The 21,157-nt window shown below is 60.2% G+C and overlaps 1 protein-coding gene across 1 annotated transcript; it reads right to left on the reverse strand.

The window, feature by feature from the left end:
• Window positions 1–4,934: 4,934 nt before the first annotated feature.
• PROM2 (prominin 2) lies at window positions 4,935–17,654 on the reverse strand. The gene is made up of 23 exons (XM_081100647.1): window positions 17,283–17,654; window positions 16,568–16,617; window positions 15,964–16,166; window positions 15,752–15,872; window positions 15,495–15,558; window positions 15,167–15,256; window positions 14,625–14,824; window positions 14,222–14,296; window positions 13,374–13,437; window positions 12,980–13,139; window positions 12,494–12,646; window positions 11,484–11,607; window positions 10,905–10,996; window positions 10,671–10,755; window positions 8,516–8,662; window positions 7,975–8,046; window positions 7,146–7,238; window positions 6,970–7,023; window positions 6,592–6,672; window positions 6,314–6,382; window positions 5,608–5,697; window positions 5,284–5,390; window positions 4,935–5,009 (listed from the first exon to the last, which is right to left on the reverse strand). Exons 1-23 carry the CDS (start codon window positions 17,503–17,505, stop codon window positions 4,946–4,948), a joined length of 2,481 nt encoding a protein of 826 aa, XP_080956773.1. The 5' UTR covers window positions 17,506–17,654; the 3' UTR covers window positions 4,935–4,945.
• Between the last annotated feature and the right edge of the window lie 3,503 nt (window positions 17,655–21,157).

Below are 21,157 nucleotides of genomic sequence, written 5' to 3' on the forward strand. Positions count from 1 at the left end.
GTTAATAACAATGTACCTACCTATATAGTTTAAAAAATTTGGCTCTCAAAAGAAATTTCCATCGTTGTACTGTTGATATGTGGCTCTGTTGACTAATGAGTTTGCCGACCGCTGGTCTAGGCCCTGGTCCAGCTCCTGTCCTGGTGGGCCCTCCTGCTGGTGGCCTGGTGCCCCACCAGTTCAGGTGGGGCAGGGCCTGCAATGGCAGCATCGGCCTCCTGAGGGAGCTCTCGGGAACTGCACTCTGGGTTTGGCAGAAATTTAAAACTGTATCTCTTCTCCTGTGGGCACCCCAGGGGTCCTCAGAGCCTGGCCGTTGCTGGGCACATCTCTACCATCCCCTGACTAGGGTCTCTCACATGGGCTTCAGGGGAGCCAAGGAGCCCCGACACCCCAAGGAACTCCACCGTCTCTGCTGAGCTCTGTTTACCCTCCAGGCTGGGCCTGAGGACCATGCTGCCTGTCCCTCTCAGGAGGCCCTCATCTGGACCAGCAAAGCAGCAGGTGGGGGTGAGACGTCATCCACTGGGTTTCTCAAATTATGGGGACATCATGAAGCTTCAGGGGACTCTACGTAAGCCCCTTTCCTTCTGGCTTGAAGTGAAGACACCCCATCTATTTGGGCTCAGCTCACCTATCCCAAACCCCCTCCTTTAACCTCAACACCTACTCCTGGGTCCCCTCTGTGTGTTGGGGGTTCAGGTGCCTCAGTTCTGTATCCCTGTGGCAGAGGTCAGGGGTGACGTCGTCTCTGCACACCCCGCCTTCTTCTCACCAGGCGCTGTGGTGCGCAGTGCGTGGCTGTAAGATGGGGAGTACCAACTGCTCCAAGACGGACACGTCCAGGCAGCACAAGAGAGAATTGTGGACCCCAGGGAGAGGGCATCATTCCAGCAGCACCTGGTGTGTGGACAGGACAGGCCACCAGTGTACAGGCTCAGTCCCTGGCATTCAGGCCTGGAGACGGGCGCTGGGAGTTAAGTGTAGGGAGGGCCTGGCTCTGGGATGGTGGAGAAGGACATTTGTCTGTCTGACCACCCAGAGCAGGGCCTCAGGCTGACCCCAGAGAATTCAGATATCACCGGAAATGCCCCAATTATCAGGTGATTCCTTTGGGGAAGTGGTGCCCTTTCTACTCCGCCTGCATTCAGCCTCAGTGCCTTAGTTCTCTCAACCATAACTAGGTAAATAGCAACGTCAGCCTCTTAGTTAATTCATGTAAAGTGCTTAGCACATTTGTAGTGTGTACATTCCATAGCTCCATGTCTCTGTCCCCTTTGGTAGCCTGAGCAGGCCTCTAGCTCACCTGTGCTTAGCACAGCTGCTAGTGCATACCATAGCTCCATAAATGTCTCTGTCCCTTTCTTTTGCACACCTGAGCCAGCCAGAACTGCCCTAGTCAGCCACCTGGGACCTCAGACCCAGGTGGGACTCGGACCCCTGGCCCATATAGCATTTCTTTGGCAGAATCTGCCACTCGTGGCTCACAGGGCCTTTGCTCCGGAATGGCCAGGCTGGAGTCTGACAGAACTCCCAGGCCCTCCAACCTGCCATCCCTCCTGCCACAGGACAGCAAAGATACTTGCAGAAATCTCCTTGGGGTCAGGGCCTCCCTCCCACAGACCCACAGGGAATGGGGACTGGCAGCATGCCCAGGAAGGAACCTCTAGGGCCACCAGACTAGGGACCCTGAATCCCAAACAAGGTCTACTTGTGAGACCTTGAACCAGCCACCCAGCTTCTCCAAGCTTCTTTTGCTCAATGTGAGACAAGGACAGTCCCCACCCCCTTCAGGGCATGTCCTGGTCACAGATGAGCCTGTGGGAACCAAGGGACTCATTTCACATGTAAAGTTGGGTTCACATTTTAGGATGCCGGCATTTTAAAATCAGAGAAATGTGAAATATGTTTTTCTCTGTGGCTATTTCTGTCTCTCTGTCCCCTGCCAAGTGCCAACTTCTCTCCCCAAGAAACCAGAGCTTACGGTGATGCCTAAACCACGGAGGCTACACTTCCCCTGCACAGGGCAACAGATATGCAATGAGGAAAAAGAAAAAAAAAAACTCTCAGGGAAAAACCAAAAAGAGGCGATTGTGCTACATTCTGGGATGTGAGTGCGAGTGTGCTTATAACTAAGTGTCTGAATGGCTGGGCCAAGGGTTCTGGACACCAAGTTCACACAGCAACAGGCTTTTCCCAATTCACAGGGGAAGTCACGTCTATGTTTTCAGGATTGCTACTTCTGATCATGGTGGACTAGGACATGTGGACTAAATCCCCAACTGAGGTCAACTTAAAAGCTGCTCCGATATAGTTTTAGTCTGATTTGGGGTATTGAGGGCCAAACAAGGCATTAAGGAATCACAGGGCCAAGGTCAGGGAAAGGAAGGAACCCAGAGATGTGTGCCTGGCATCTGGAGCTACTTTCTCCCTAGGGTCCCTCTGGTCCTAAAAGATACAGTGAGCTGCTGAGCAGAGCTGTTAGTCTCTGGGGCAAAGGAGGTAAAAGCCCCACCACAAGAAGGGGTGCCTGGCAAACCTCTCATGTCTTGGGTTGGGACTCCAGAGAGCTTCACTCCCAGAATATGAATGGAAACATGTCAGCCCTCCGAGGGACTGCAAGTCATTTCAGCCCCAGAAAGTAGAAAGCCATCCTGGTTTGCTAGATCCCAGGCCACCTGCCAGATGTAAACATAACCCTTGTGGGAGAAGGAAACTTTATCCTACCTCAAATTATTTCTACAAGTTTCAGATGTAATATGTGGTACTCAACCAAAAATCACCAAGCATGTGAGGACACAATACAAAACTAGCAAAAAACAAGAGAAACAACAGACACTAGAAACAGACCCATGAAGGCTCCATGTTAGGGAGTTACTGAACTTCAAAATAACTATGCTGAATATGCTCAAATATATCAAAGAAAGGATAGGCAATTTTGATAGAGAGCTGGGAATTATTTTTTAATAGTTTGTTTCTTTTTTTTATCCCATCTATTTCATTCCTAAAACACAGGGGCTACATTTCCCCTGCACGAGGCAACAGATAAGAAGTGAGAGAAAAAAACACAACTCTCTGGGAAAAGCCAAAAAGAGGCGATTGTGCTACATTCTGGGATGTTTGTGTGAGTGTGCTTACAACAGTGACAATACATTGTGTACGCACCATGCTACTTCCTAATACCAGCGTTGTTGTTGGTTTGTAAGATGCAGTTAAACACAGACACTCCCGAAACTCAGCAAACCACAGTCTTAAAGTGCCTTTGCACAGGGGCCCCCCTCCCTCTTCCCTTGCTCCTGCCCAGCCCCAGCTCTGTCCCTGATTCAGTCATGGCAAAACATAGCAGCATTTGAACATGTTTTGTGCCAGGCCCCTGCCAAGGGCTTTCCACACATTGTCACATCTGCCCCAGCCCTATGAGCAGGCTATGACTCTGCTCCCATTTTAACCATGGAGAAACTGAGGCTCAGGACCTCCATGTAACATATTTGAGGTGCCCCCACTAACAAGTGTTAGAACGAGCACATGGACCCGGGTCTGCCTGCTCCTGGAGTGGGCCCCTGCCCACCTGCTGACTGCTGGGGGAATCCCTGATGCCTGTGACCAGAGGCCTTGGGTTCTCCTCTCCACACTCATTAAACACCGACGGCCTACAGGGCCCTCACCTGGGAAACCTTGTGTTCCGGGCCCAAAGCCAAGGCTTAGGAAGTGAGAGCACTTGACTGACTCAGGGAACCTATCTCTCCTCCTCTCTCCGCTTCCTCGTCCCTTCTTCTGGAACCCGGGGCTCAGCGTGCAGAGAGCACAGGGTGGACCAGGGTGCCCCCAGGCCACATGCACAGAAGGAGCAAGGGCCACAGTGCAAAACCCTGTTGTGGCCACCAGGTCCTGCTGGGGAAGCTGGGTGAGGGCTGTCAAAGAGCTACCTCCTGGGGAGCCGAGGGGCGGCCCTGCTCTGGCCCAGGTCCCAGGTTCCTTCCCCTGAAACAAATACTCAGAGAGTTGCTTGGAACAGTACTGTTTCCAAACAAGGATGCAGGCAGGGGCTCTGGCTTTACACAGGCTGGGGGGCCAGGAAATCCAGGCCGGGCTTGTGGAGGGTACAAGTCTCCAGGCAGTCGTGGGCTCAGAAGCCATGAGGCAGCCAGCCCAGGCCTGGCCATGTGGCCCCGGGCCTGCTTAGTGGCTTTACCTGATTAGTTTGGTCAGGCAGAGGGGTCCCTGGGTCCAGCAAGGTGGTGGAATACGCTAAGGAAAGGGCAAAGGGGAACGAGCATTCCTAGGGGAGGATGTAACATGTGACTGAGGAGGGGACAGAGCAACGCTGGGGACAGGGGAGGGGAGGGCAAGGGGAGAGGAGTGTTGGGGGGGCATGTGCAGGGAGAGGGGTGGATGATGACAGAGGGGCTGGGCAGGGCCTCTGTCCCACCCAAGGTGCTGAGCAAGGGTCTTCTCGGTGCTGGCCCGCTAAGGAGGAGGGGGAGGGCTCTAGCTCAGCAGCAATTGAGCTTTTGAGAATGAATAAGGGGGTCGTGCGCAGACGGGGGTGGGAAGCTGGAAGTGGGGGACAGTCCAGGCCTGGGCGCTGGCCTGGGCTCCGGGGGCAAGAGCGGCGGGATCCTCTGGTCCAGGCCAAGTCAAGGTGGAAGGCGGCAGCCCAGCGTCACCTTGCAGCCAGCAACCCTGTCGTGGATTCGGAAGGAAGGAGGTGAGTGAGAGGGACGGGGTACGTCCAGGGCCTGTCGGTGCCACTGCTGGGTGGGCCAGACCCCACACTCAGACCCCACCAAGTCCCAGCGCCTGCCTGCCCGCCGGGAGCCCCCAGTTGTTGAGAGGGCCTGGCGCCGGGATGGGAGGAGGATGGCGGCGCATGCACCAGAGCAGGGCTCCCCCAAACCTCTGCCCTGGCACCAAGGAATTAAGGGGTGACTCACCCAAGGGGGTCCTACAGCTTCAGGGAGGTGACCCGGGGGATGTGGAAGAGCTGAGTCTCCTCAGAGCTGCTGGAGCTGTGGCATCACAGAGAGAGTGAGGGACCCCACACAACCCCAGCCCATGGGGACAAGCCCAGAGCCCCGACATTCCTGCCTCCGACGCTCTCCGGGGGCGGGGGGTGGGGGGAGCGGAGTCTGAGCAGCAGTGCCTGGTGGGTGGGTGTAGCAAGGAGCAAGGGTGGCTCCTCAGTGTGGCTCCTCGGGGCCAGCAGGCGCCTCCTCTGCCTGGTGGAGGGGTCTCAGGAGGGGTGTGAGGCCCCGTTGCCCCACAGTCCTGGCAGCCCCTCACCTGAGGCGTTTCCAGATGGGATGGAAGTATTTGGAGGTCTTGATAGCAAAGATGATGCTGGGGACCAGGAAGAAGGTGCACCATGCCAGGCAGAACCAGAAGGCGTTCTGGAGCAGAGGGTGTGGGGTTAGCTCGCCGGGGCTGGGGCTGGGGTGGGCAGCTCGGTACCGCAGGCCCCCACAGCCTCAGGGAGGGGCACGAGGCAGTGTTCCCAGAGCCGAGTGCAGGCCTGGGGCAGGGACCCTGCCTCGCCTCAGGTCCTGCTCATGCACGCCCCCAGGGGCCTTAATGTCCACGAGCCATTATGAGCACCCCAGCACTCACCCAGGGGTCAGCCATCATGTCACACAGGATCACGCGGCCATTGTCCAGGGCTCCAGAGAGGGGCTGGCAGGTGGCGATGTGCTGAGTCACCTGTGGCACCACATGAGGCAGGTACATCGAGACCCACAGGTGCACACCCCACAGTCAGAGAGAGAGGTTGACAGACACAGACAGGTCCAGGGACACATAGGGGAGACACAGGGATGCAGATCACATGGACAGACACATGGACACAGGAACACAGAGATGTAAGGACACACAGCTCAGCTCCTGCCCTTTCCATCATGCCCCAGCCTGTATTAAGCGCCTACTGTGTGCCCAGCACTGTGCCTGCAGTCACACTCTCCCTGGAGAGGCAGCACAGGAGGCAGCAGGCTGCGGGCTGGGTTGGGCTCAGACAGGATGGGCAAGGGGCCAGCACGAGGAAGGGCATGGGACCAGGTGTGGACGGCACGTTCGGGACCTGTGGCCAGTCCCGCTCACACTCAGCCTCAGAGAAGGGCTGCCTGGAGGGTGGGTGTGCAGAGCCCAGCTAGCGAGCAGGGGCATGGATGCCAGGTTTGGGAGTTTGGGTTCCAAGGCACCTCCAGGGCACCCCCAGGGGGCTCCGGGGTGGAAGAGGGTAGAGCAGAGTGAACGGCTGGTACCCTGGGAGCGAGTGATCCGCAGGGGCTCTGAGGCCAGGAGGGGCCTGTGCCCCACTCACCTCCTCTCTCACCCAGGCCACGTACTGGGAGAAGTAGCCCATCTCCCGGGCCAGGAAGCACGCGCTTTCCTGCAGGAAGGAGAGGAGCCCTGGCTGGCAGGAGTCCCGGGAATCGGCACCCAGTACCCATGCGTGGCACCATCAGGTCAGGCCCAGCTGGCTTTCCTGGGAGCCACGGTGAGGGGACAGGGCTGGAGGACAGGCTGGGCTGGGAGCCATGTGTGCCTCAGCCCCGCGGCCCTCCCCTGGCTCTGAGGCAGCCGCCACCCCTCACTCACATTCCTCAGGATATGGGCGGCCCAGGCAGGCAGCTCTCCTTGCAGGCGGGTGACCCTGTCCAGGACACCTGAGGTCTCCCGCTGGGGAGAGGAGACGGGCTCACTCAGTGTGCCGCTCGGTCCGAGGCGGCCTCACTCATTAACTCAGCATACAGCACACAGCACGCTCAGCCTGGGGCAGGGGTGTTAGGCCCTAAGGTCACAGCGGCCCAGACAGTGGTCCTCGGGGATCTGCTCACCCACCCCAGATCTTCCCACCCAGCCCTCCACCTCCCGTGGGACCGGGCAGAGCAGGTGAGGTCCCAAGTCAGCTGGGCCTCCTCCTCCCTCCCTCTGCTGCCCACCTGCTCCTCCCCACCCTCCCGTCTCCAGAGCCACCTGGAGGTTTGGTGCTGAGAATGCCAGGGCCCTGACACTGATGTTGAGCTTGGCCTGTGGAGGAGAGATGGGGCTGGTCAGGGCAAGAGCAGGATCCGGTGCCCGCCTCCCCGTTCGTGCCCTCTGCCTGCCTGCCCTCCTCCACAGGCCCCAAGCTCCCTGGGCCTCCAGCTTACCACGCGGCTCTGCTGGGGGAGGACCTTCTCCTGGTAGAGGGTTCTGAGCCCTTGGGCCTCCTCCTGCAGTTGCTTCCCCAGCACAGAATTGCCCTGAGGGGAGACAGGGACAGAATGGCCTCTGCCCAGAACTGGGCAGCCCTTGCCAGCATGTCCTTTATCAAACTGTTCAACCAACATGCTGAGGGGTGTGCATGCCAGGCTCAGATGAAAACAACTAAGGCCTCCTTGAACTCCTGGGCCGGACCTGGGTTTGGAGGCCTAAGCTCAAGTTCACGGTCTAATTCTAGCTTGCTGGGCATCCCTACGTCAGCCACAAAACCTGTCTGAGTGGCATCTGCTGGGTGGGCTCTATAACCTATCTGGAAAGTAACCTTTATAGTTGAAATATTTCTAAATACAAAGTGCTATCTTCCCAGTGGAGTTGAAACTCCTGAGGGGCAACTGTCATGATATCTGCTCCATCGCCCTGTCCTCGTGCCACCTGTCCCAGTGGCCCCCACGAGCACTGAGCACTTAGAAACACTTGCCCCATGGGGTGATGTCAGACCAGTCAGTCCATCTGATCTCACAGGCAGAATAGACAAGGCCCCCGGATGGTAAATGACTTGCCCAAGGCCACACAGCCAATTGGTGGCCGAACTTGAGTCAGAACTGATACTGCAAAACCCTTCAGCCCTGCTGGGGGTGCGGAGCCTCGCTGGTGGGAGCCTCAATCCCCTGCCTGTGCCCTCGCCCCCTCCCCAGTCCAACCACTCTCACCCTCTCCCACAGCACAGGCCTCTCCCCGACTCCTGCTTGCCCGGTGGGGTCCCCGTTCCCTTCTCACCTGAGAGCGGGACAGTCCTTCCAGGTCATGGGCCAGCTTCTCCACACTGGTGTTCACCACCGGCTTCTCGGTCTGGGGGCAGATGGAGGGGCCAGGAGGGGATGAGCCCTGCTTCCCCCTCCCCTGAATTTCCAGTCTCTGCAAAAGTCCTGCACACCAGGTAAGTCAGTAGGGACCCATCAGCAGGTTTGACTGAACCTGTGACTGACATACGCCATTTTCCATTCAGATAGAAGAGAAAAAGTGAGGCGCCCTCTGGTGTAACCCAAGGAAGAGGAGACGTCCCACCATCATTTGCCACAGCAGAGGGTTCAGAACCTCGGACAGCGGCACACTCTGGGGTTGGGGGGACATTCACTCCAGCCCAGAAGGATGGGGACACCAGGACAGGCCTGGGGCACATGGTCTGGGGATCCCCCTCCCCCAGGGACATGGGAGTTGAGAAAAGATGGAGGGCCGGGACAAGGCGAGATGCACCCCTCCAGGTCCTCCACGGGCCCCTCTGTTCTGCAGCGGTCTGGCCTGAGGGCCCACGGCTGACCTGGATGAGGAAGCCAGGGTAGTGGATGTTACTAAGCCCACTGCTCTGCAGGGCCTGCAGGTCCCGGAGGCCAGCTGGGCTCAGCAGGCCCAGACTCTCCATGTCCACTTTGAGGTTCTGCAACTTCTGCTCCAGCTTGGCCGAGTACTAGGAGAGAGGGGACAGGGTGGGGGCATGCCCAGGCTCTGAGCCAGGGCCCCAGAGCTGCTGTCCTAGATGGGGGGTCACCAGGGCCTCCATGCTGGATCCTCCTAGCCCCAGACAGGCCCCCACAGACCTCTGCTTCCTACCCACCCTCTCCCTCCAACCCATCCCCACCAATACCCAGTCCCCCTCAAGCACCTGTCTGGCTACTGGACAGCAACACAGACCTCCCCTGGCATCCAGTGTAAAACAGCTTCCCCAGCCCACCTGTCACATCACCAGGTGTCAGGGCTTCAGAGCACCTGCCCCTGTGTCACTGGTTATGTGTGCACCTGCCATCAGCTCTGTGAGAGCAGCGCCTCCTCCGCCCATTCTGAACCAAACCCTCGGGGTCTAGAGCAGGGGCTCACGTGTGGTGGGCGCAGGACAAGTGTGCTGAATGTGTAGAAGTGAATGGATGGATAGATGATTGAATGACTTAATGAACGAACACAACCACTTAAGCCAGACCACAGTTTAAAAGGGGACACTCAGCATTTCCCAGCCATTGCTGGAGGAGATTTAAAGGGTGTGACACTCAGCCATGTTTAACAGATGAGAGACGGAAGCCAGAGAGGAGCATTCACCTGCCCGAGGATTCACTGCAGGTTAGAGAATGGAGCCCAGCCCTGGTCCCCTCCTGCCCACCGCCCTGCCTTCCCAGCGGGAGAAAGGCCTAATTCTTTCTCGGAGGCATCCGTGACACACAGGCAGGTACAGGACATGTTTGAAGGTGGCCACAGCTCTCCTGGTGCCCTGGAAAGCACACCTTGCCACACTTATCCCTGCCTCACTAGCTCCTGGGGGACAGGCCCTCTTAAGGTCACATTTGATGTTGCCAGATGGCCCCCAAGGACTGCCCAGTCCCTCTGAACCTGAGGCCCTAATGTCCAGACTCATCTGAGCTGGACCCTCCCCTCCCAGAACTGACTGAGGCCCCTCCCCACAAGAGCCATGACTCCCAGCCAGCAGAGCAGGGCCCCTCTGCCAGGCCCCTGCTGATGCCCTCCCTGGCCAGCCTCCCTCCACGGGCAGTGTCTATCATGACTGAGAACCCGGCATCACCTGCACCTTGTCTGGTTAGAGACCCTGGAGGAGGAGAAAGCTAAGGCCCCCGCTTATACAGTTTAAGGTACGGAGCTGGGACTGTCACCTGGACCCCCTGGCTATGCTGGCTGCAGGACTCAGGCACTATGCTGCCCTGTGGGCTGAGAATGAGGGGTGGGTTACAGAGGAGTCGGAAGGTTTTCGGGATGGAGAATCAGGAGTCAGCACGCTCGGGGCAGGAGTGGGGGGTTCCCAGGACATGCTTGGGGAAAGCTCCCTGGGGGCCTGGGAGTCAGGCGCCTCTCCCTCACCTCCCTTAGTGTGGAGAGAGGAACGGAGAGAGTGCCCACCCTCAGGAGAACCCCCTCCCCAACAGCTCTCAGGAAGTAGCTCTTCCTGCTCTGTCCCAGGACTGTTTCTATGGGCACGGATCCTTCCCCCAGTTCTATGCACCAAGCTCTGGCAACGTCCAGCGGCTGAGGGACTGAGTCCTGCCACCGACTGGCAGTGTAAGCTCAGCAAGGGGCCATGCCTAGTGGTACCCAACTTCACCACCCTCATTTTCAATGTCACCCCATCCTGACCGCAGCATACCAGTCAATGCCTGTCCCGGGCAGGACACACTCTCAGCCTCCTACTCACTGCCACCAGCCTTCCCTACTGCAGCCTCAGCTGTGTCCAGTTTTCCTGGAGCACAATGCTCAGAGCTGGGCACGGCCCCAGGCACCCACCCGCCCACCTGCACATCCCAGAAACTTCCTGGGCGCTAGCCCTTGGCCAGGCCCCGAGCTGCCATCAGGCGGACCTGAGGCACCTCAATGGCTCTTGCAGACATCTTAGGTTCAAGGAGATGGTCCCACCACAGAGGCAAGACAGGAGGAGGGGCATCTGTAGGGAGTGTCCCCACTGCCTCAGGTTCCCTCACCTGGCTCAGATCCAGGTACGGCTCCAGGTCATAGGAGTCATTGAGCTGCAGGACCCTCCAGAGTGGAGCCCCTTTCCTGCACTGCCTGTCGGGCGGGGGTGGGGGGGGGGCAGGAAGAGAGACAATGAGCATCAAAGATGAGAGAGGGGATGGCCAGGGGGCTGGTGTCACCCTAATGGGACACCCACCTCAGCTCCTCCTCACACCCTGTCCCAGCCCCAGCTTCCCACTCACTGATAGGCCAGGAGGATGCTGATGTTCTTCTTCAGACCAAGAAGGTTGGACAAGTTCATGGACGAGGGCAAGTTCCCCGGTGTGTCAACAAACTGGAGATGGGTCAGAGAGAAATGAGTCTGGAGTGGGCAGGGGCAAGCTTGTCCCAGCCAAGGGCCCAGTCCCACGACATCCTGGCTTAGCAAACATACCCCTTTGACTCTGGCCCAAACCTGCCTCGAACTCAAATCACCCTGGGCCCTAACACCCAGCAGGGACCCTTCCCACAAATCTTGGGGAGGAGGGCAGCCTGGTCTGCAACAGAAAGTCTGGGATTACCTGCTAGAAGCACTGAGGAACCAGGACCCCCAGTTCGCAGACTCAGAGTTAGGGGAAAGAGGGGCTGAGGTCTGAGAGTCCCTGCCCTGGGGCTGGGCATCTGTCCAGGCACTCACGGGCCCTCTCTCCCACTCCTCACCGATTGGTGGTTTTCTGTCTTTCTTGGGCCATCTTCATCATTGCCCCTTCCTCCCCCTCTTGCCTTCTCTGGCCCCCACTTCCTTCCACCCTCTTACTCTGTTCATATCTCCCTCCACCCACCTCGTAGAGCTTCCCGCTCTCCCAGCTCCGACACACCAGCGTCTGCACGTTGCCGCCCACCAGGAAGGTGGAGAAGACCAGGAGGATGAGGGGCGCAGCGAAGAGGAAGCTGAGGTTGGCCCCACTGGGGAAGGCAGAGGGTGGGGGTTGAGGCAAGAGAGACCCTCTGTCCCCACCCACATCCCAGGCCAGCGTGGTCAGCAAGTTGGTCCCAGGGCAGAGCCCTTTGGGGAGAAAAACTCAGAGGGCGCCACCACCTTGGCCCGGAGTTAGAACTGCTGACTCCCCCACCCCGTCCACCCCATCCTCACTGTCGCTGGGCCCTGGCAGCCTAGAGGAAAGGGTAACTGTTTTGCTCAGAGACAGGACTGCCGCCCCCTGGGCCCAGAGCACATAGAGGCGACCAGCTCCAGAGCTCAGCCCTCAACAGGACCACCTGGCACAGCCAGCCATGACCCACCAGCAGGCGCAACTTAGAGGGTCTGAGCAGGACCAGTGCAGCTGACCTGCAGGGCTTTTTGGGGAGGTAGGCACAGCCCCATGTCGGGGCCTGAACTTAGACAGTAAAACATGGGCTGGATTTCAGCCCCCACCCTCCCCTTTGGCCAGGCACCCTTATGCAGTGAGCAGCCTGCACAACTGAATGTGGCAGCCCTGGCCTTTGAGACCATCTAGTCCAGGGCAAATCGGTTCTGTCTCTGGGGCCGCCTCCTATGGTGGTGCTGCCTGGATGCGGGGTGAAGAAGAGGCTCTGTCTGGGCTCAGTGGGAGTGCCTTTGGTTACTGCAACTGCAACTGGTGTGGAGTGGAAGTGCTTCTGTGTTGTCTTTCCTGCTCTAGTCCAATCCTTTCATACAGACGAGGACATGGGGCCCAGATGGGTTACGAATTTGCCATGGCTACCCAGCGAGTCCGTCTCTCAGTGCCCAGGAGAGAAGGAGTGTCCGTGGGCACAGGGGAACCTGGCCAGCCCGATGGGAGAGCCTGCCCCTCTCCACAGCCCTTCTTACACCATGAGGATGCGGGCTCCAGCCCTGCCCTTGGCCTCCAAGTGGCTGCGGTCCCGCTGGGCAGACAGCCCCCAGATGCCCAGGTTGAGGCCCACGAGGTTACAGACCACCACAAGCAGGACCACAGAGCACAGAACGTAGCCCACAATCCACCTGCCACAGAGAAGATGCAGGTGTTACTGAGAGGGGAGAGGCTAGCATAGGACCTCGTGGCTGGGTGAGGCCACTAATGCCAAGGCTTAGAGTGTAGATATGGGCACTTCCTGAGCGCACCCCCCCCCCCCCAGTGCTCCTATGGGGTCCACAGGCTCAGATCTCAAGGACACACAGCCAAGGTTGGGACACAGGGGCCCAAGGAGTAAAGGATCTTGGCTTAAAGGAGGCAGAGGCTTAGTACAACAAGGAGTTGATGGGGACTATATGGGGCCCTGGTGGCCAAGAGGCTGGGCTGCCGACTCCACCCCCACCCCCATGGGTCCCGAGCACCTGTATTTCTCGTATCTCTGCACCTCCTTCAGGTAGGGGCGGCTACTGTTTTCCACCTTCTCCAGTGCCTGGCTCCAGCGAGAGGCCGCCTCCCAGTTTGGGAACGCTTTGGCCAGTGTCTTCAGCCCTTCAGGCTGCTGGGCCACCGCCTTCTTCAGCTCTGCCCAAAGCAGCAGGGGCTTATGGGTTGGGGAAGGCACCCAGGGGCCCAGGGAGAGGATGGGCAGGAAGATCACCTGGGACCCACAGAGAAGGCCCACTCTGTCCAGGCCCAGCCCAGGACCAGCCGTCAGCCTCCACCCACTGCCCCACTCCTCAATCGGCAAGCCTGTCATTCGGGGTGGAGTGGGGAGGCATGCTGGGCAGCCAGCCTGGCCCCTGGGCAGGGCCTTACCTTTGACCACATCGGCCAACTGCAAGGGAGCCAGGAGTGGGAGGGTGTTAAAGGTGCTGTTCTCCTGCCAGAGCAAAAGGCAGCTGTGCCTCCCGCTCTATACCTGGGGGTCCCCGCGTGGGGACCTCGACACCACCAGGCCCAGAGGGAGGGAATCTCACTTTGTGCTCCCAACTCTGGAAATCGGGAGACAGCCTTCCCTTGGTTCTCTTGGTCGATGGCTTCTTTCCCCTCCCTGGGCCCAGCCTGACCCAACTCCCCAGAGCTCCTCGATGACCCTCCCTTTTATCCCCAGCCCTCGTGCCTAGACTATTGCAGTAGACTCCCACCTCTCCCATCCGTCCTGCGCATGACTGCTAGGTGTATTTCCCTAGCGTCCACTCTAACCCACTCTCGCAGCCTCAGCTCCCACTCCTTCCTCCTGGAACCATGGCTGCAGCCACCTCACACAGCTGCCTCACCGTTTCCTCAACTCAGGCATTCCAGGCCCTGGGTCACAGGTGTTGGCTCATGCTGTGGGGCCCCCACAGCCATGTCCACCCAGGAGATCCTGCCCGCCTTTGGGGCTCAGTTGCAGGCTCCCTCCCTGGCTGCCCTGTCCCCACACCCTAAGGGTCCTAGCTCTTGCTTCTGAGTTCCGGGCCTGCTTCCCCCACCAGACCGTGTGCACTCAACAATTGGCATCCATCGTGGGATTTCAGCCCTGGGTACCTGTGATAGGTGAGGCCCTGCTTTAACCAAGTCTTAGGTTCAACTGGGCAAGCACCCGAAAGGGGGAAACTGAGGCTCCTCGCGGTGAGTTCTCTGGCCGGTGGGGGGGAAGCCGGGGAGACAGGGTGGGCACTCACCCCCTGGACCATGCTGGAGAAGTTGGCCTCCGGGACGCCCTCCAGGCGATGCAGGACATCGTCCACGTGGGGCACCTGAAATTGGAGGGGGGTGGGTAATGACAAAGGCTGAGAGGGATCCCTGAGGGAGGAGGGGGCAGAGGCCGCTGAAGCCTCAGTTTCTTCATGTGTAAAACGTCGGGACCAGCACAGCCCTGTCCTGGGTGGCCGTGAGACCTCAAGGAGCTCATGGCACTCCTCGTGCCGTAGGAAAGCTGCTGCCCCTCTACCAGGACGACCAGCATTAGCCCCGGGAGGGTGCAGAAGCATGGGGGTCTGCCTGGGGAAACAGGGCCCAGGGCGACTCCGGGGGCAGCAGGCAGAGCAGCCCCCCTCGCTCTAACGGCCTCTGTCCGGCCGGCACCTGGCTGAAGTCAGCTCCCAGCTGCAGGCCATGGGCCTGGCTCAGGGTCTCCTGGCAGCCCTGGCAGCTGGGCTCCTGCAGCAGGTCTCGGAGGCGCTCTCGGTGCACCGAAATAGCCTGCTCCAGGTCCTGCTGCCCCTCCCGCAGCTCCAAGAGGGTGGCATTCAGGGCTCGGAGGTGGTCCACGGAGACCTGCAGGGCTGAGAGACCCCCCAAATCTTGACTGAGCAGTCCCCCCACTGCTGCCACTTCCTCCGAGGCCTGGAAGGAAGTAGAACATCTCTCCCCCCCCCCCTCCCCCGCCCCACCCAGCCAAAGGGAGCTGCCAACATTGACCTCTAACCCCAATAGTTATAAGGGAAATGGCCCCAGGGCACATTCGGGCAGGATCTGGGCAAGGGTGCCCAAGGGGATCCTAGGACAAAGCCAAGGGTGGGGCTTGGCTAAGGCGGCAAAAGAAATCCAGGGCCGAGTGAGGGTGGGGCCTGGCCTCAGGAGACAGCACCCTGGACGCTGGCCCCACTCACGCTGGCCCCACTCACCCTGGCCCAGGCTGAGCAGCGAGGCCAGCACCTCATACACCGCGCTTTGGAGCTGGGTGTGGACCGCGGTCCCGAGGCTCCCGGCAACACCTGAAGAGCACAGGGCAGTCTGAGGGCTGGTCCCCAGGCGCCGGGAGCCCTCCCTGCCGGTCCACCCAGCCTCCCCAGGTTCTGCAGCAGCCTGACTGCCCAGCTGGGCCCAATCCCCACCTCTGTGAGGGTGTTCCCAGGGGGAGCCCAGGATGAGGGGATGAGAGGGACCCTCAAGACAGACCTGGGCAGCGGGCCCCAGGGGCTGGCCAGGCTGCCGGCCAGCTCTAATCCTCACCATCCAGGTCCTTCAAGACGCGATTCTGGGGAACGGAGAACTGCTGTGCCACAGCCTGCAGCTCCTAGGCAACACAGGGCCGTCACCTGGCAGGGCCCCTTCATCCTTTCCCAGCCCTTCCCCTGACTCAGGGGTGCATGTATGTAGTACAGTGACGCTCCAGCAGGGGGCAGCCAAGTACATGTTGGAAGGACCCACTCTGCTCTGACCTGCCTAGGCCTGGTGCTCATGTGGATGAGAGGTTACCCGGTGCTCACCTGGGGGACATCAGAGACCAGGCCCCGGAGGCTGAGCAGCATCTCGGGCACGGCCTCGACACTGGGGCCCATCTGCTCATGCGCACGCTGGTTGGTGACAAAGGCACAGACAACACCGATCCTGTGGGATGGGGCGGAGGAAGGAACTCGCTGGATGTCCTCGGGCACCTGGGCCTGGGCCCACCCTCCCGCCTGAGCCGGGCACCCCTCACAGCAGCACGAGGGTGGTCAGCAGCAGGAAGGTCATGAGGGTGCCGCGCTCACAGGCCATCTCCTTGTACTCCGTCTTCACTGGGCCCCCACAGCGCTGGTGGCCACGGCAGCAACAGAAGCAGAGCCCGGCAGTGGGCACCACCAGGAGGTAGAGGCCCGCGATGACAGCGCACACCACGTAGCCAGCCTCGTACCGCACCACCTGCAGGGCAGGGCGGCAAGGCCGTTCTGACCCACCAGCCAGCCTGCCCTGCAGGACACCCCAGGGCCACCAGGAGGGCGGATGCACCCAGCGGGCACTTTCACAAACGTCCTTGAACCCACGCAGGTTGCACATGTCCGTATTGTCCGTATTGTTGTTTACCACCTTACAACGGAGGAAACTGCCCTCCAGGGAGGTTGGGGTTCATTGCAAACCCCAGTTAATGGCAGAGCTGTGGTTTGCAATCAGGTCTGCTGACTGCAGGGCTCATGAAAGAGGGGAAGGGATGCCCAAGACCCACCCCGAGGGACAGCCAGCCAGGCGGGCTGAGCTGAGGGGGCCTTCTGCCTGCCGGCCCCCAGGCTCAGCCTGAGCTCCCTCTCCACCCTGCCCAGCCTCACCTCATCCACCTTCACGGAGGCCGGCTCATTCAGCAAGTTCCTCACCAGCTCTACGGAAAAAGGCAAGCTGGGTGCTGGGGGCTGGGGATTTGGGGTTTGGGGTTTGGGGTTTGGGGCAGTGACTGCTCTGCCCTTGTTCCCGCCCCCACACCAGGAGAGGCGGGCTCTCTGGAGGGTCTCCTCCCACCACCAAGGCACCCTGGGAGAAGGCAGTGTCACCACAGCCCCTGGCCATCATGCCCAGGCCTCGGATGGAGTGGCTGAGGGAAGGCCTGGCCACCCCCCTTTCTGGGCCCTACAGGCTGGCCCTGCAGCAGGAAGCCAGGCCACCGTCCTGGTGAAGAGTGGAGCTGAGCCTGGCCTAGCAGCTCCTCCCCTGGGAGGCAGGGGACAGGCTGAAAGGGCCCTGCAGCCCCTCCTGCTCCTCCCAGCCCCACGCACCACTAGACCCAGAGGAAATCCTAGCCAGCTCTTTGGGAACTTCTAACGTAACCTCTATGTTAGGTCAGAGAGACTGAGGCTCAGAGAGGAAAAGGGCTCCCCCAAGGTCCCACAGGAAGGTCCTGGGGGCGTCTCCAGGTGATGCCCCTGGGCAGGAAGATGGGGGTGGGGAATGCTGGGGATCCTGCCCTCCAAAACCCCTGCTCCACGATGGAAGGGGACAGGGTGCTGGCCAGGGCCCGTCCTGTGGCCCGCCTGGGGAGAGCACACTCACCGGCAGGGAAGGGGTTGAGCTGCACAGTGGAGAGGAAGCGACGCACGGTGCCGTAGAGGTGGTCCAGGGGCCCTGGAGCGCGCACGCGAGGGGCCAGCCACCGGTCCCTGGCTGCCCGCGTGAAGGTCAGGCGCGTAGGCGGGCCAAGGGACTCACAGTCCGTGGCCCGCGCCCCCGGCAGGCTCAGGGCCAGCATCAGGCCCAGGCCCAGAAGAGACGCCATGAGGCCGCCGCGGCTGAGGGCAGGCGGATGTGGGCTCAGGCGGCAGAGAGTGCAGGAGGAGCACAGGGCCGGCCGTGCATCCTTCACCAGCCCCGTCCTTCAGATCTCAAAACTGGCCCGACGGGTTTGGGCTCCAGAGCTACCTGGGCGCCCGCCCAGAGCGCTGGAAGGGCAGGGCGGAGGCCTGGAGTTGGGGGGCAGGGCCTGTTTGGACCGCCCTCGGCACCTGGGGTGTGGGAGCCTGGCGCTCTGGCCCCTCCCCAGGTCCTCCTGGGAGGGCTGCCTGCGAGCTGGGTTAGAGGCGCACTCAGTAGCTCTGGATTGGCTAGCGAGGCCCAATTGCAAATATTACATTCTGTGCTCAGACCAGCAGCCCAGACTGGGGGCTGGGAAAACAGCCACCCAGGGAAGCCCTGACCCCAGGGCGGCAAGAACAGCCTTCCAGGCCCAGGAGCCAGGCTCCTCTCCCAGCTCCTTCTGGGGCCCGCGGCCCTCTCACCCACACCTCTGCTGCCAGCCCACCTGCACCAGACAGGCCACCAGGCTTTGACCCGAGTGGCTCTCGGAGGGGCCACACAAGCAGGCACAGGCCTTTGGGTGGGCAGGTTCCCATCAAGGTGAGCCCCCTGGCCCAGGAGTGCCCCATCCAGTCACAGCAGAGAGAACTGGTCCAGGCTGTGCCCGCGATGTGTCTGCACAGGCCTCTGCTTCCTAAAGGGCTGTGTGCCTGACACCGAGACACTGCCTGCGGCTGGGGAATCCGCCAAGCGAATGGTTTGGCCCTGGCAGCGTTACCCATCACACCAAACCCACCCCGATGGCCACCCGACGAGGGGATCGGTAAAATGAGCGTCTCACATGGCACACCGGGCAGTCATTAAAGAAACGGCTGAGGAAATGGCTCTTTGACCTGGAAGAAACTCACAGGGCACAGACGCGAGAAAACGGCTGATCACGTAACAGCAGGCGAGGGAAGGCGTAAAACTCGAGCAGCTGTGGGTAAATCCACTAAAATCACGGCGGTTTTTATTCTCTTCTGCTCATCTCTACTGCCCAACTTATTTGCCCGGCACATGTGTTGTTTGTGTCCAAAGAAGTAACAGGAGTTTGTGAGATTCCATGGGAGCCCTGGAGGGAGGGCTGCTGCCCTGGTTTTCGGGGTGAGTGAGTTGCTCAGGGATTTTTTGCTGCTCATGGGGCGGGGGGGGGGGGGGTGGTCACTTAAATCTGAGTCAGGGCCAAGTCGGCTGCACATCCTTACCCTTCCCATCGCTGCCCTGCAGTTTTCTTAGAGCTGGGCGTCAAGAGGCACAGTCATGGAAGGAAGAGTCCTGTTAATAACGGGGTGCTCATCTAAGGGTGACTCAGAGATGAGGATCGCTGCGGGACGGGCTGGGGGTGTCCTGGCTCCTCAGTTCCGGTGGCGGGGGAGGTGGGGGGGGCAGCTCTGCCCCTGGAGGCCCAAGGCAAGTACATGGCGGGAGGCCCCTGACCACTCTGCCCTGGCACTGCCGCCTAAATGCAGGCCGTGCCCAACTCCCACCCTTCCCGTCTGACTCACTGAGCCCAGCACCTGTGCTGGGGCGCCCCGCCCCCAGGCTGCCATCGGGAAGGGCTGCTCTCCCCAGCGCCTGCCTGCCCCTCCTCTTCCTCTCCTCCTCCAAGTGGAGCTGTTAAAAAGTTACTCGCCTGGCGATGGCTCCCTGACTTCACTTCTGCCACCAGCAGGATGGAAATACCCCTTTCCCAGCTGAATCCCATCCACTTATGGAGCTACTAGTAGCTACGATTGGGCATTTTTTGGTATTTTCTGAGTTGGGCGCACTGGGGGCAGCGGAGAAACCCTGGGGGCTCAGGGCCATGAGCAGCCCGGGCCCCCAGGCTTGCCTCTCACCCTTCCTCTCTTCTTAATTCAAAGACACGTTTTCTCCAAGAAAAGACAAGGGTACCAGCCTCTTTCTTAGCTGAGGGCAGAGGGTTGATGAAGACACTGAATGCCTGCTTGGCAGTGGACAGGTGAGGCCGGAAGAGGGGAGCGTCCGGAGTCAGTGGCCACACCAGGCCTGTCCTTCCCAAGTAATTCTCTCTCTCTCTCTCTTTAATCCTCACATGAGGGTGTGTAGAGAGAAGAAGGGGGTGGGGGGGGGGGAGGGAGAGAGAGAGAGAGAGAGAGAGAGAGAGAGAGAGAGAGAGAACAGTTGTCTCCTGCATTCACCCGACCAGGGATCGAATCTGCAACCTTTTTGGTGTGTGGGATGGTCTCCAACCCACCGAGCCACCGGGCCAGGCCCCCGAGCGGAATCTTGATGGAGCAATCTGTCATCAGACTGGCTGGCCAGCCCGACTCCTCCCCTCCCACAATCCCACCTGGGAGAGCAGGCAGGGCTCAGGGGCCGCATGGGGCGCTGGACAGAGCAGGAAATGAAACTGCTGGAGGGCCGAGCAGATGGGCTGTGGGGGCTGGGCTCACTGGCAGCAGCCATGCCCCTGCAGCAGGCTAGAGGGCTTTAGGAAGTGGGACGCTCCATGTTTGGTGCTGCTCTGCCTCCTTTTATTCATGCCTTTCTGGGCATGGGGCATATAAGTAGGTCCCTTCCTCTTGCTACCCCCTGGGGCCCTCTGCCCTGGAAATTCTTTGATTGACCTGGGATCAGCTAACCATGGTTACCTTGGGAACACTTCCTGGGGCCACATTCCCACCCCTGGCTCACACACTCTCAGTTTGATGGTCCCTAAACCCTACAGCCCTGAGCTGGGAGAGGAGAGTGTGGGGGTGGAGACCTGGGCAAGGGGAGGGACTTCACCCTCCAGAAAGCAGTTGGGAGGACACCAGTTGTGGCCACCCTCTGGGAACAGAAATGTCCAGCTGTCCTCAGAAAAACAGCAGGCCAGAGGGCTGCTTCCTCTTTTTGCTGCCTCAGGTGTCCATGCTGTGCCCTGGGAACAGGTCGTAAACCAACCCAAAGGGCAAAGACCGGGCCAACAAGACGAGAGCGGGCATTCACGGGGCACAGAGGCTGGAGCGGGCATTCACGGGCCACAGAGGCTGGAGCGGGCATTCACGGGCCACAGAGGCTGGAGCGGGCATTCACGGGCCACAGAGGCTGGAGCGGGCATTCACGGGCCACAGAGGCTGGAGCGGGCATTCACGGGCCACAGAGACTGGAGCGGGCATTCACGGGCCACAGAGGCTGGAGCGGGCATTCACGGGCCACAGAGGCTGGAGCGGGCATTCACAGACCACAGAGGCTGGAGCGGGCATTCACGGGCCACAGAGGCTAGAGCGGGCATTCACGGGCCACAGAGACTGGAGCGGGCATTCACGGGCCACAGAGGCTGGAGCGGGCATTCACGGGCCACAGAGGCTGGAGCGGGCATTCACGGGCCACAGAGGCTGGAGCGGGCATTCACGGGCCACAGAGGCTGGAGCGGGCATTCACGGGCCACAGAGGCTGGAGCGGGCATTCACGGGCCACAGAGACTAGAGCGGGCATTCACGGGCCACAGAGGCTGAAGCGGGCATTCACGGGCCACAGAGGCTGGAGCAGGGCCAAAAAGCCACCAAATGCGTAGGCCACCCAATGAGCGTCATTCTGAAAGTTCTAGGTGAGAATAAAGGGCTGCCTTGGTGAGAACATTTTGGTGAGAATTT

This window comes from Myotis nattereri, assembly GCF_964212035.1.
Source record: "Myotis nattereri genome assembly, chromosome: 10".
Classification (NCBI taxonomy): domain Eukaryota; kingdom Metazoa; phylum Chordata; class Mammalia; order Chiroptera; family Vespertilionidae; genus Myotis; species Myotis nattereri.